The sequence below is a fragment of the Nelumbo nucifera genome, chromosome 1, assembly GCF_055504915.1.
Source record: "Nelumbo nucifera cultivar China Antique chromosome 1, China Antique-T2T, whole genome shotgun sequence".
NCBI lineage: Eukaryota > Viridiplantae > Streptophyta > Magnoliopsida > Proteales > Nelumbonaceae > Nelumbo > Nelumbo nucifera.
In genome coordinates this window covers 217,390,520-217,402,793 of record NC_142649.1, presented here as the reverse complement: position 1 = coordinate 217,402,793, position 12,274 = coordinate 217,390,520, and the positions used below count along the sequence as shown (strand labels likewise).

Sequence of the window (12,274 nt, the reverse complement as noted above, 5' to 3'; positions counted from 1 at the left end):
TTGACTTCTCCCAGTCGGCCAGTAAGTATTTATATTATTATTAAAACATAACTGAAAAGACCTATGTGTCCTTACTTAAGTTAAGAGCACAAGTTTCAACACAACATTACAGATCAGCAACATCAATCAAGGTATAAAGACAGAAATACCCCTACGCTAACACTTCCCACCCCATGTCTAGCAAAAGAGTTAGCATCTCTTTTCACCAATTGTATGATGACCTCCATGTCTTGTATCAGGCTTCTAATTTCCCTTTTCACAAAGATGTATTCCCACCAATTGAACCTGAAAAAAAAAAAAGGCAGCGACTCTACCTTCCTCATCCCTAAATACTTTCCTTCACCGCTTCCATCAAAGTTCAGCTTTATGAAGCCTCCATTAAGTGGAGACCACAAAGACCTAACCATAGCCTTAGAGGAAGAAGAGCAAGCAATCCACTTCCTCATCAACTACCTAATGGAAACGTCTTCAAAGAGTTTCAAAGACTTCACCTAATAAACCACTCTAGTAGTAATGGTTTCAATTAAAGCAATCCTACTTCTCTCCACTCCTGAGAAAATTCTTTTTATTCCTTTCTTCTCAAATAATCCAGCACACAACAGCCCTTGTACACCTCCAAAGAGTTCTCCTCCTCTTTTTTGGCTAGTTAACCAAATTAGGGGAGTTGAAAACAGCCCTCTTGTAGTCTAAAACAGCTTGAGATTAGATACAAAACCAGAAAAAGAACAAGAGAAGCTTAAGAAGTTGAGAGAGGAAGAGAGTTGGCGGCAATGAGAGAGTTAGAGAAGAGAGGTTCGAACTTAACCTCCCTCTAACACTCTAAATCATTTTATTAACTTAATCTTTGAAATATTACAGAGGGGCCCTTGGATGGGCAAGAAATTACAAAACAGAGTATATGAGTATGGGCCCAGAATAAGGTCCATTACAGAGAAAAAACATAAACATAACATAGAATGACAGCCTATGGGCCATTCGGCCCATCTCCTCTACACTCACCCTCAAGCTGAGCATAGATGTTAATCATGCCCAGCTTGCCAGTGTCATGCTGAAGCCTTGCCTTGGGAATGCCCTTGGTGAGAAAATCTTCCAATTGTCCTTCAGAAGTGATGAATGGAAGACATACTTCACCCGAAGAGACTCTTTCTCGAATAAAGTGTCTATCAACCTCAATATGCTTAGTCCTATCAGGTTGTACTGGGTTGTGGGCAATGTTGATAGCCGCCTAATTATCATAGTACAACATCATTGGCTTGTCATGATCAACCCCAAGTTCTTCCATCAATGACCTTAGCCACAACAGTTTAGAGACTCCATGAGCCATGGCCCTGTATTCTGCTTCTGTTGAGGATCGGGCCACAACTGATTGTTTCTTGCTCCTCCAAGAGACAACATTACTAGCCACCAGACTGCAATACCCTGGAGTAGATCTTTTGTCATCAATATTGCCAACCCAGTCAGCATCAGTATAAGCTTCAAGCTTCAGATGACCATGCTTAGTAAATAGAATTCCCTTTCCTGGAGAGCCTTTCAGATAACACAAAATTCGTTCTGCAGCTGCCATATGAGTATCTCTGGGAGCATGCATGAACTGGCTAATACAACTGACAGCATATGCAATATCTGGCCAAGTCATGCACAAGTACAGGAGTTTCCCAAGAAGTCTCTGAAAGACCCCTTTGTCTTCCAACAATGTTCCATCCGAAGCTGAAAGTTTGTGACTCATATCAATGGGAGTTGCAACTGGTCTAGCACCCATCTTTCCAGTTTCAGACAGCAAATCAAGGACATATTTCCTCTGGGAGATAAGAATCCCATCCTTAGATCTAGCAACTTCTATGCCAAGGAAGTATCTCAACTCTCCCAGATCCTTAATCTCAAATTCTGTGCGAAGGAAAGACTTAAGGGCCCGAATGCCTGAGGCATCATCACTAGTTACTATAATGTCATCAACATACACAATGAGATACACTGCTAGAGATCCACTTTTCTTCACAAAGAGAGTATGATCTGATTATGTCTGGACATAGCCGAATCTAACAAGTGCAGCTCTAAACTTCTCAAACCAGATTCTAGGAGACTGTTTGAGTCCATAAAGTGATTTCAACTTGCATACCTTTCCTTGCATATCTGTCCCATACATTCCTGGAGGGAGAGACATATAGACTTCCTCATGTAAATCACCATTCAGAAATGCATTCTTTACATATAACTGATAAAGAGGCCAATCAAAATGAACTGCCAGAGATAGGAGAACCCTCACAAATGTCATCTTGGCAACCGGGGCAAAGGTCTCCAGGTAGTCAATCCCATATGTCTGTGTGTAACCTTTTGCAACCAGTCGGGCCTTGTACCTTTCAATAGTCCCATCAGCCCGGTATTTAATGGTAAAGACCCACTTGCATCCAACAAGATCCTTCCCTTCAGGAAAATCCACCACTTCCCATGTATCATTTTTGTGTAGAGCATCCATTTCAGGCTTCATGGCATCTCTCCATTCTGGAATCCCAAGAGCTTCTGATACAGACCTGGGAATAGGGTTAGAAGCAACTGAAGAGAGGTAAGCAAAGTATGAAGGAGAAAGTAGATCATAAGAAAGGTGTTTGGAAATACAGTGTGCAGTGCACTTCCTCTTTCCTTTCCTAACAGCAATGGGGGCATCAAGGTCTAGGAATGATGGTTCTAAGGGGGCTGGAGCAGAACCTGTTATCTCATCTGTGATTGGGAGTGTATGAGCCTCATCTGTTGTAAGGGAAACAACTTACTCATTTTTGGATCTTTGCATTTGGTACACTTTTGGATTATGGGTAGGACAAGGAGGTAAAGAAATAGGAGCATTAGGACAGGATGAATGAAGAGGCTGATCCTCCTTTGGTTCATTTGGTGAGGATACAGGCTTGTCAAGAGACTCAACTGGGACAGGAAGAGGAAGAGCAAATACTTGTGACAAACTCTCCCTCTGTTGACAATGTCCTTCTTGAGGGGAACCATAAAAAGGTGAAAGCTCATCAAAGGTAACATCCATAGAGGCATGCCGAGTACCAGTCTTAGGATCAAAACAACAATAACCCTTTTGTGTGGGGGAATAACCAAGGAAAATGCACTTGTGGGCTTTTGGTTCAAACTTATGTCTTTGGGCACTTGGAATGTGAACATAACAAGTACAACCAAACACATGAAGAGGAATCGGAAAAAGATCCCTGTCTGGATGAAGAAGACTGAAGGGGGATTTAAACCCTAAAACCCTAGATGGCATACGGTTTAAAGCAGCCCTCTTGTAGTCTAAAACAGCTTGAGATTAGATACAAAACCAGAAAAAGAACAAGAGAAGCTTAAGAAGTTGAGAGAGGAAGAGAGTTGGTGGCAATGAGAGAGTTAGAGAAGAGAGGTTCGAACTTAACCTCCCTCTAACACTAAATCATTTTATTAACTTAATCTTTGAAATATTACAGAGGGGCCCTTGGATGGGCAAGAAATTACAAAACAGAGTATATAAGAGTATGGGCCCAGAATAAGGCCCATTACAGAGAAAAAACATAAACATAACATAGAATGACAGCCTGTGGGCCATTCGGCCCATCTCCTCTACAAGGGGCAAACAGGTTTTGTACAGAAGCAGGGAAATTCCACCTCAGCCCAAACAAAGAAGAAAACCAATCCCAAATTAAAGAACAAAAAGAGCAAGTGATTAATAAGTGAATGTTGGAACAGTTTCGAATCCATCATATGGATGGCCCAACCATGCAAGATGGTTGAGCAAATTTTCAAAAATTTTTCTACCCCTTTCAGGAACCGATTTCCTAGTGAAGTTGAAAACTAAATTTTCCGAGTTGATCTTGCATTGAACCGAACAAGATTTGAAACCAAATTGAAAGTAGATTATACCTAATACGAAGACCACAAATCACAGCTCCCAAGGTGGATGTTCACTCCAAATATCAATCCCAAAATCGGCCTCCAACTAAAGATGGTGCAATGTACGGGAGAAACCGATTGAGAAAATCTGTTATCCAACTAGCTTGGATCAAATGGGATGAGTGAGCCTAAGTTTCTTCAATGTTTTTCTTGCAAAAACACAGAAGAAAACTGATAGAAATCAGTTCTTGAAAAGGCTAGGTCGTGATGGGTTTCTTGAGAGACAAGAGAGAAGAAGAGAGAGCAAGAATGTGTAGAGAGAGTCCAAGACACTTCTCTCTTTATCTCTATATGGAGCAAACTCCTTATCTGATTAGGAGATGATCCAAATCATCCAAATTTGATTTGGATCAAAACTTTCCTTTTCTTAATTGATAAACATTATCCTCTTAAGTTGTCATGTGACAACTTAACTAATCATATTAGTAATGGACCTTAGGCCCATTTCTTTTAAAAGCTCACGTCCCTAAGTGTTGCATGGCCACTTTGGGCTTGATATTGTATGGTGTGGGGCCCCACAAAAGTCTCACACAAGTCCATGAGGGTTGGGCCCCACCTCTAAAAGAGATTGGGCTGAGTTTACTACTTAGGGCAGTGAACCCTTGAGCCAATCAGCAAGGGCTTAGTCTAGGCCCAACATTTACACATAAATGATTCTTGGATTCAGCCACCCTATGAAGACCCAAGGATAATGGACTTTTGTACGATAAACCCATCAGTTAATCAGCCCTGTAATGGTCTCTTACACTTAACCTCTCAGCTCATAATCATTAGAACATTGCCCGACAGGGAAGGACCTCTCCCTTGGCTGCAAGGTGCAATGTCACTGTTTGGACTGCTGCTACAGTAACCCGAACCAGCAAGAGGAGGAAGAAGAAGAGAAGAAGAAGAAAGAAAAGAAGGGACTATCAAATCTGATAGGTTAACCCTATCAATCGACCCCTTAATAGTTATTAGTCTCTAATCACATTTACAAAGACTAAATTGCCCTTACTTAAGTGTGGGGTAGAGCGTCTCTAATAAGACTGCCACATAAGCAAACAACTTAACAAAGATAAGATGACTAAAATACCCTTATTCGGCTCACTTTAACACTCCCCCTCAAGCTGGAGAATATATGTCATATAATCCCAGCTTGTTACATAGATAATTCACTTTCCCTGAGCTTAGAGCTTTTGTAAACAAATCTGCCCACTGATCATTCGTGCCCACATGTTCTGTGCTTATCTCTCCAACAAGAACCTTCTCCCTCACAAAGTGGCAATCAACCTCTATGTGCTTTGTTCTCTCATGAAAAACAGGGTTGGATGAGATATGGAGTGCAGCTTGATTGTCACAGTACAATCTCATAGGTTTATCCATGTGGAACCCAATTTCTTGTAGGAGATTCCTCAACCACACTAATTCACAGGTAGTGTGTGTCATGGCCCTATACTCGGCTTCAGCACTGCCTCTATCCACAACCGTCTGCTTTTTACTCTTCCACGTCACGAGATTTCCTCCAAGAAATGTGCAATAACTTGTAGTAGATCTTTTGTCATTCACTGAGCCTGCCCAATCTGCATCTGTATACCCAACTACTTCAAGTTTTCCTCCTGGTTTATACAATAGTCCACGGTCTGGAGCTCCCTTCAAATATCTTACAATTCTAAGAACTGCATCCCAGTGAGGTATACGAGGGTTCTGCATGAATTGGCTCACTACACTGACTGCAAAGGAGATGTCAGGTCTCGTGATAGTCAGATAGTTCAGCTTCCCCACTAGTCGTCTATACCTTCTAGGATCTTCAAATACTTCTCCTGTATCACTACTCAACTTAACATTTGGTTCCATAGGGGTCTCAGCCAGTTTTGCACCTAACAGTCTTGTTTCTTCCAGTAGATCAAGAACATATTTTCTTTGGCACAGATTTACACCTTGTTTTGACCTGACAACTTCTATTCCCAAGAAATACTTCAATGTTCCAAGGTCTTTTGTTTGAAAATGATTTTGCAGAAATACCTTTAGTTTGCCAATCCCCAATTTGTCACTGCCAGTAATGACAATATCATCCACATAGACCACTAATAAAATCTTCCTAGCTTCTGAGTCATTACTGAACACTGAGTGATCAACCTGGCATTGCTTCATTCCAAAACTCTTCACCACCTCACTAAACTTCCCGAACCAAGCACGTGGCGATTGTTTCAACCCATAAATTGCCTTCTTCAGTCTGCACACCTTACCATCCTCCCCCTGAGCAACAAACCCAGGTGGTTGCTCCATATATACCTCCTCCACAAGGTCACCATGAAGGAAGGCATATGTCAAGCTGAAACAGAGGACAATCATACATAACTACCAGGGAAATTAGCACTTGAATAGAGCCAATCTTAGCCACTGGAGAGAATGTCTCCATGTAGTCCACTCCATACAACTGTGAGTAACCTTTAGCAACAAGTCTGGCCTTCAAACGCTCCACACTACCATCTGGCAAGTATTTCATAGTATACACCCATTTACAGCCCACAACGTGCTTACCAGGTGGGAGAGTAGAGAGTTCCCATGTTTGAGTATGTTGAAGAGCAGAAAGTTCCTCCTCCATTGCCTGCCGCCACCCAGGTGAACTAAGAGCTTCTTGGACATTGTTAGGTATGGAAATAGATGACAAAAGTGAAACAAACTGACGATGTGAGGTGGAAAGACGAGATAATGAAACAAAATTGGAAAAGGGATGGAGGGTAGAACTACGTTTACCTTTCCGTAAGTCAATGGGTAGGTCAAGGTTTGAGGGTTCAGCAACAGGAGCCATGACAGGATTCGCAGATGAGGTAGAAGCTGGAGGAGGGGCCGGTGTCGTTCGACGTGTATACACTTGTCGGATCGGTGGTCGTTCAGTGGTGATCTGCACTGGATGAGGTGATGAGTCTACTCCAACAGCAGCATCTGGAACTGAATCACTGACAGGAAGAGGAAGAGGAAGTAAGGGTGGAGACGAAGGTGCTTCAGGTCTTGAGAAGAAGGGAACAGACTCAAAAAAAGTGACATCAGAGTAGACATAGCACTTTCGAGTAATGGGATTATAACACTTCTTTCCTTTTTTAGTCCGAGAGTAGCCAAGAAAGACACATTTAATGGAGCATGCATCTAGCTTGTCTATTCCAGGACTCAGATTATGGACAAAGCACACACAACCAAAGACACAACGAGTTAATGGAAATGGAGATAAAGTGGGGAACAAGATAGAGAAGGGGGAGTGACCATGAAGAATGAAAGAGAGCATCCGATTAATGAGGAAACATGCAGTGAGTACAGCATCACTCCAAAACCATTTAGGAACATTCATATGATGAAGAATAGACCGAGCAGTTTCAAGGAGCTGACGGTTCTTTCGTTCAGCCACCCCATTTTGTTGAGGAGTGAATGCACATGAGGTTTGATGAATAATGCCATGTTCTAAATATTATTGAAATAAAGTAAGAAAGTATTCACGACCATTATCTGAACGGAGAACTTTGATTGGAACACCAAATTGTGTACGTATTTCAGCATGGAATTTTTGAAAAATGGAAAATAATTCAGTCCTTTCTTTCATTAAGTAAATCCATGTCATTCTTGAACAATTATCAATAAAAGAGACAAAATACTTGTACCCATTATAAGACTCTACTTTGATTGGGCCCCAAACATCTAAATCAACCAAAGAAAAATGATTCAACATACGACTCTCAACTCTAGGACTAAAGGAAACACGACGATGTTTCCCAAACTGACATGACTCACATTGCAAAACTGACAAATGACTCAAAGACGGAACTAATATCTTGAGAGCCTTGAGAGAAGGATGTCACAGTCGGCAATGGCACTGTAGAGGAGTAAGTGAAGTATGAAGAGCAATTGAAGATCCACCACCGTCAAGATAGTACAATCCACCAGCTTCATGCCCCCCACCAATCTTCTTCCCCGTCGTGACAAGTGGAAGGAAAAAAGGTAACAGAATAGTTAAGAGCCTTGGTTATTTTACTAACAGACATAAGATTGAATGGAAACTTAGGTACATATAAAACAAATGATAAAGAAAGAGAAGCCATGTCAACATTACCAACACCACAGATCGGAGATGAAGACCCATTGGAAAGTGTAACAGTTTGTGATGTGGAAGTTTCAGAAAGAGAGGAGAACACACCTGGAGTCATGTGATCAGAGGCTCCAGAGTCAATAATCCAGGAAGAGGTTTTAGGTGACATGCAAGCAATACCTGAGTGGACAAGATTGGCAGTGGTATCCTGTGAAGTGGTTTAAAGGAACCGTTCATACTCATCACGCGGTACACTCACCATCTCCCTCCCAGAAGTATATGTAGATGTGGGAGGAGTTAGGTCTGCCTGTTTACTGTCACTGATATCAACCTCACCAGCTACAACATGATTAGCCCATTTAGAGGGAGGGCCATGTAGATCATAACAGAAATTCACCGTGTGTCCTTCCCTGCCACAATGAGTACACTTCCTTGCAGAGTTACTCTTCCCTCTACCACGGCCTCCCCCTGAGTCACGACCACCACCCCGGCCAAACATGGAATTGCCACGGCCTCCTTGGGAGGCATGTCCTCCCCCTCTTGTACCACATCCACTTCCTCTAGCTATCACAAGTGTTGATCTATCAGACTGTGTGGGATTCTTTGTCTGTCCCAAAGAAATCCTACGAAGCCGTGAGAATACTTCCTCAAGTGTAGGAAGAGTAGAGCTCCCTAATATTTGGGCTCTAATTGGTTCATACTCCGATTTCAACCCCACTAAGAATCTTGTAACATCTAGTTGTTCTCTCTGTTGTTGCTGAACTTTAACATCTGGAGTGAGGGGATGATAGACATTGAGTTCATTCCTTAAATTCTTCATGCAGGCATAGTACTCTTCTAGTGTTTTGTTTCCTTGTTGCAAATCAAAGTATTCCTGATAAAGTTGATATACCCTTGTTGTATTATCTTGTCCAGAATACAACTTCTTAGCATGTTCCCATATATCCTTAGCCGTATCTAGGAACATGAAGTTGGCACTAATTTTGGGTTCCATACTATTCCATAGCCAAGTCATGATTTGAGCATCCTCTTGTTCCCAATCAACAAACCCTGGAGAGTCAGCCGGTGGTTTATCATCTTTTACATGCTTCACTTTACTCTTTGCCTTGAGGAAAACTTCCACTGATTTGGCCCATGGAACATAGTTCTCCCCATTCAGTTTAATTGAGGTCATCTGTACACCTAGGTAGTCAGAGGGAACCACCACACTAGGTTTCTAATCATTACACCCATCTCCCATTGCTGCCATGGTACTCTTTCATCGTTGCCTCTAACCTGAATTCTCAGCTACAAACTGAGTGCTGTTATTAGAAGTTTGATGTTTCAGCTCCTATAACAGCCCTTAAACACAACAATGGGTACACACGCCTTGTTCTTGTTCACACTACTACTGATTTCACAACACCACGAACCACATAAACATCGATTTAACACTTACTGCTCACATGCAAGCCCTCTTACAGCCACTCAATAAAGATTGAGCATCACGAGCACCACCACATAGTCATATCTATTACACCCAGTACAGACCTGTTTAACACTTTTAAGAGGGCACTACACGACCACAAAGAACTCGGCTAGGTCATTGCATTACACTTTACACCACTTGGCCACTTACAGCAGCCCTTACACCACTCAGCAACTTACAGCAGCCCCTACACCATTCGGCTACTGTACACACAACCCGTTCTTGGGGTTCTCTCCAAGAACTAGGGCAACAATGAACCTAGTTCTCTAGGTTATGATCAGTACTAGCAGGTTGTTGAAGGTTTTCTACCCAGAAATACCAGCAATACAAGAAGAAGAGATAACCGACCTTCCTTTGAGAGTCTCAACCAACCATTCACTGCTGAAACTGCTTTTCTTAATGAAGAAGGTTATGTGCAGCAGAGAGAGACAAGCTGAGGTGTTTCAAACCTAGGACGAACCAGTTCTCTCCATTGACAGCCCAGAAACGAAGGAAGAGAGGTCACGAACCCTGCTGAGATGTTTCACAAACTGAAGTAGGTCAGGAACATGGCTCTGATACCATGTTTGGACTGCTGCTACAGTAACCCGAACCAGCAAGAGGAGGAAGAAGAAGAGGGAGAAGAAGAGAAGAAGAAGAAAGAAAAGAAGGGACTATCGAATCTGATAGGTTAACCCTATCAGTCGACCCCTTAATAGTTATTAGTCTCTAATCACATTTACAAAGACTAAACTGCCCTTACTTAAGTGTGGGGCAGAGTGTCTCTAATAAGACTGCCACATAAGCAAACAACTTAACAAAGATAAGATGACTAAACTACCCTTATTCGGCTCACTTTAACAGTCACACTCTCTGCTCAGATGGATCCTGGGATTAAAACCTTTTTTTATAAAATAGTATATAATGTATAAATACATTTTGCAAAACCATATTTTAGACACAGGTGAAATCCACTACCGGCAGTTTAGGTTTCCATCGGAGAGAGTGTAAACCCCGACATTCACTTTTTCTGACAAAGGGGTCGATCCTATCACTATGATCACCCACTCAGGTGAATTCTTAAACTACCCCAACATACCCAGGTATTTGACCCTTGATGGATCTCACTAGTTGGCATATCAAAGACAGCCTAGTCCAACACCATAATCAAGTCTGGTGTTATGTGTAACTTTCTAGTTTTGCCCATCTATCTCCAAGGTCTAGGACATAACTAGAAATCAGTCTGGGTTCAGTGCTTTGATAAAAAAACCCATTGGTTGTGCTTAGGGTCTAACCCTAGAAGCTGAGACAAGCTGCTCCAACTGCTTGGCAGCACACCGGTGTTAGTCTCGTCAGGATAAACTCTCCAAATCTATCCAATGGTTGAGAACATTCTAAACTAACACGAGTCTCTTAATTGTCCAGTTTAAGGGGTAATACACAAAAAACACACCAATATGAACATGAAACAACAATATACTTTATTCATTTACAAGTAAATGTTTATGTACATCAATCTTATTGGAGCTAAGGGCATACACTGTCTAACAGTGAAAGCAAATCTCACCCTCAGCTTTATAGAGAGAATACTAGTGGGGGGATAATAACCAATGAGGTTTTTTTCTTTGGAGTAAAACACAACTATTAATTCTTTCTAGGTACACTATATATAATCATTATTGAAAATCAAGTTTAAACATTTTATGATTGTTATGCTATTATTATTTTTATAAAGAATAGGTTCCTTGGGTACACCTTGAGACCATCCTCAAAACCGCCAATGCCAGAACCAGCCTTGGAACCGATCTTTAGGATAGGTTCTGGTTCCAAAAACCTAGAACCGACCTCTACAAGGTAGTCTAGGTTCTGCCTTGGAACCAAACCGAACCAACCCATGATCACACCAAGTAAAAATTATTTAATGACTTCAAATTTTGTAGAAATATGGCCCTAAAGCACAAAGGCAGGACAGTAAAAATTATTTAAGGACTTCAATTAAGGGTAAGTTAATTGAATTGAGTTGAGGTAAGAGAACGAAATGCCATCAATCTGCCTTAGAGCTAAGGTTAACATGCCATTGAGGAAGAAATGGCACTTAGTTCGTTGTTGAAATCTACCAAAATGAACATAAAGGTGTAAACAAAGGTTGCAAGCACATAGATACATAAAAACTCACCTGAATATTATTGCATTGGATTCAGATGCTCTCTTCCAATCAATATATATTGGCAGCGTAAGGAGATAATCAGTGTTCAATGCAGATGCCAACAACAAATCTGTTTTTGATAGCTCTTCAAACTGACCATCATGTAGAAGTTTCATGAAAGTGCGTTGGAAACGAGCGGCAAGAGGAACTCTACAAGTAGTTAGCCATAATAAGTTCAATATTACATATATTATCTATCTAGGCAATATCTTCATGAGACTATAACAATTGAGTATGCCAAAAAGATAAAATCCCAAAACATAAAAAGAAAATAAGTACACAACTAACAAATGTAAAATTTAGGTAATAATGCATTTGGTAAATTTGGCATAGAAAGTGAATGTTAGACTCGAGGTCAATGGTTAAACCTTGTATGAGTCTTAACTTCATAGAAAATGCACCAAATAATCAAAATCTCATGACAATTCTACCTGTGGCCAAGTTTCACCAAAATGGTTAGACCTATGCAAGTTAATTTATGCATATCTCAAAAAATACAAAAACCTCAAATTCATTTGAATATAAGCTCTACTTTTCATTTTTTATAAGAGTCCCCATATTATCAGTTTTTAAGAGAATTGTGCCCATGATACCTTGTCCTACACATGATTTTAATCCTTAAAAGGGTTGACCTATAGAAAGTCAGTTT

At 41.1% G+C, this 12,274-nt stretch overlaps 1 protein-coding gene across 8 annotated transcripts in view; it reads right to left on the bottom strand.

The window, feature by feature from the left end:
- LOC104585793 (DUF3754 family protein, putative (DUF3754)) overlaps window positions 1–12,274 on the bottom strand; it is a 109,857-nt gene that overhangs the window by 96,004 nt on the left and 1,579 nt on the right. For all 8 annotated transcript variants that reach the window (XR_016081127.1, XR_016081128.1, XM_010242793.3 and 5 more), the window contains exon 3: window positions 11,596–11,775. Coding sequence is in view for 6 of the 8 variants with exons in the window: in XM_010242793.3 (XP_010241095.1) it covers window positions 11,596–11,775 (180 nt within the window). In the remaining 2 variants the exon portion in view is untranslated. The remainder of the gene's footprint in view (window positions 1–11,595; window positions 11,776–12,274) is intronic.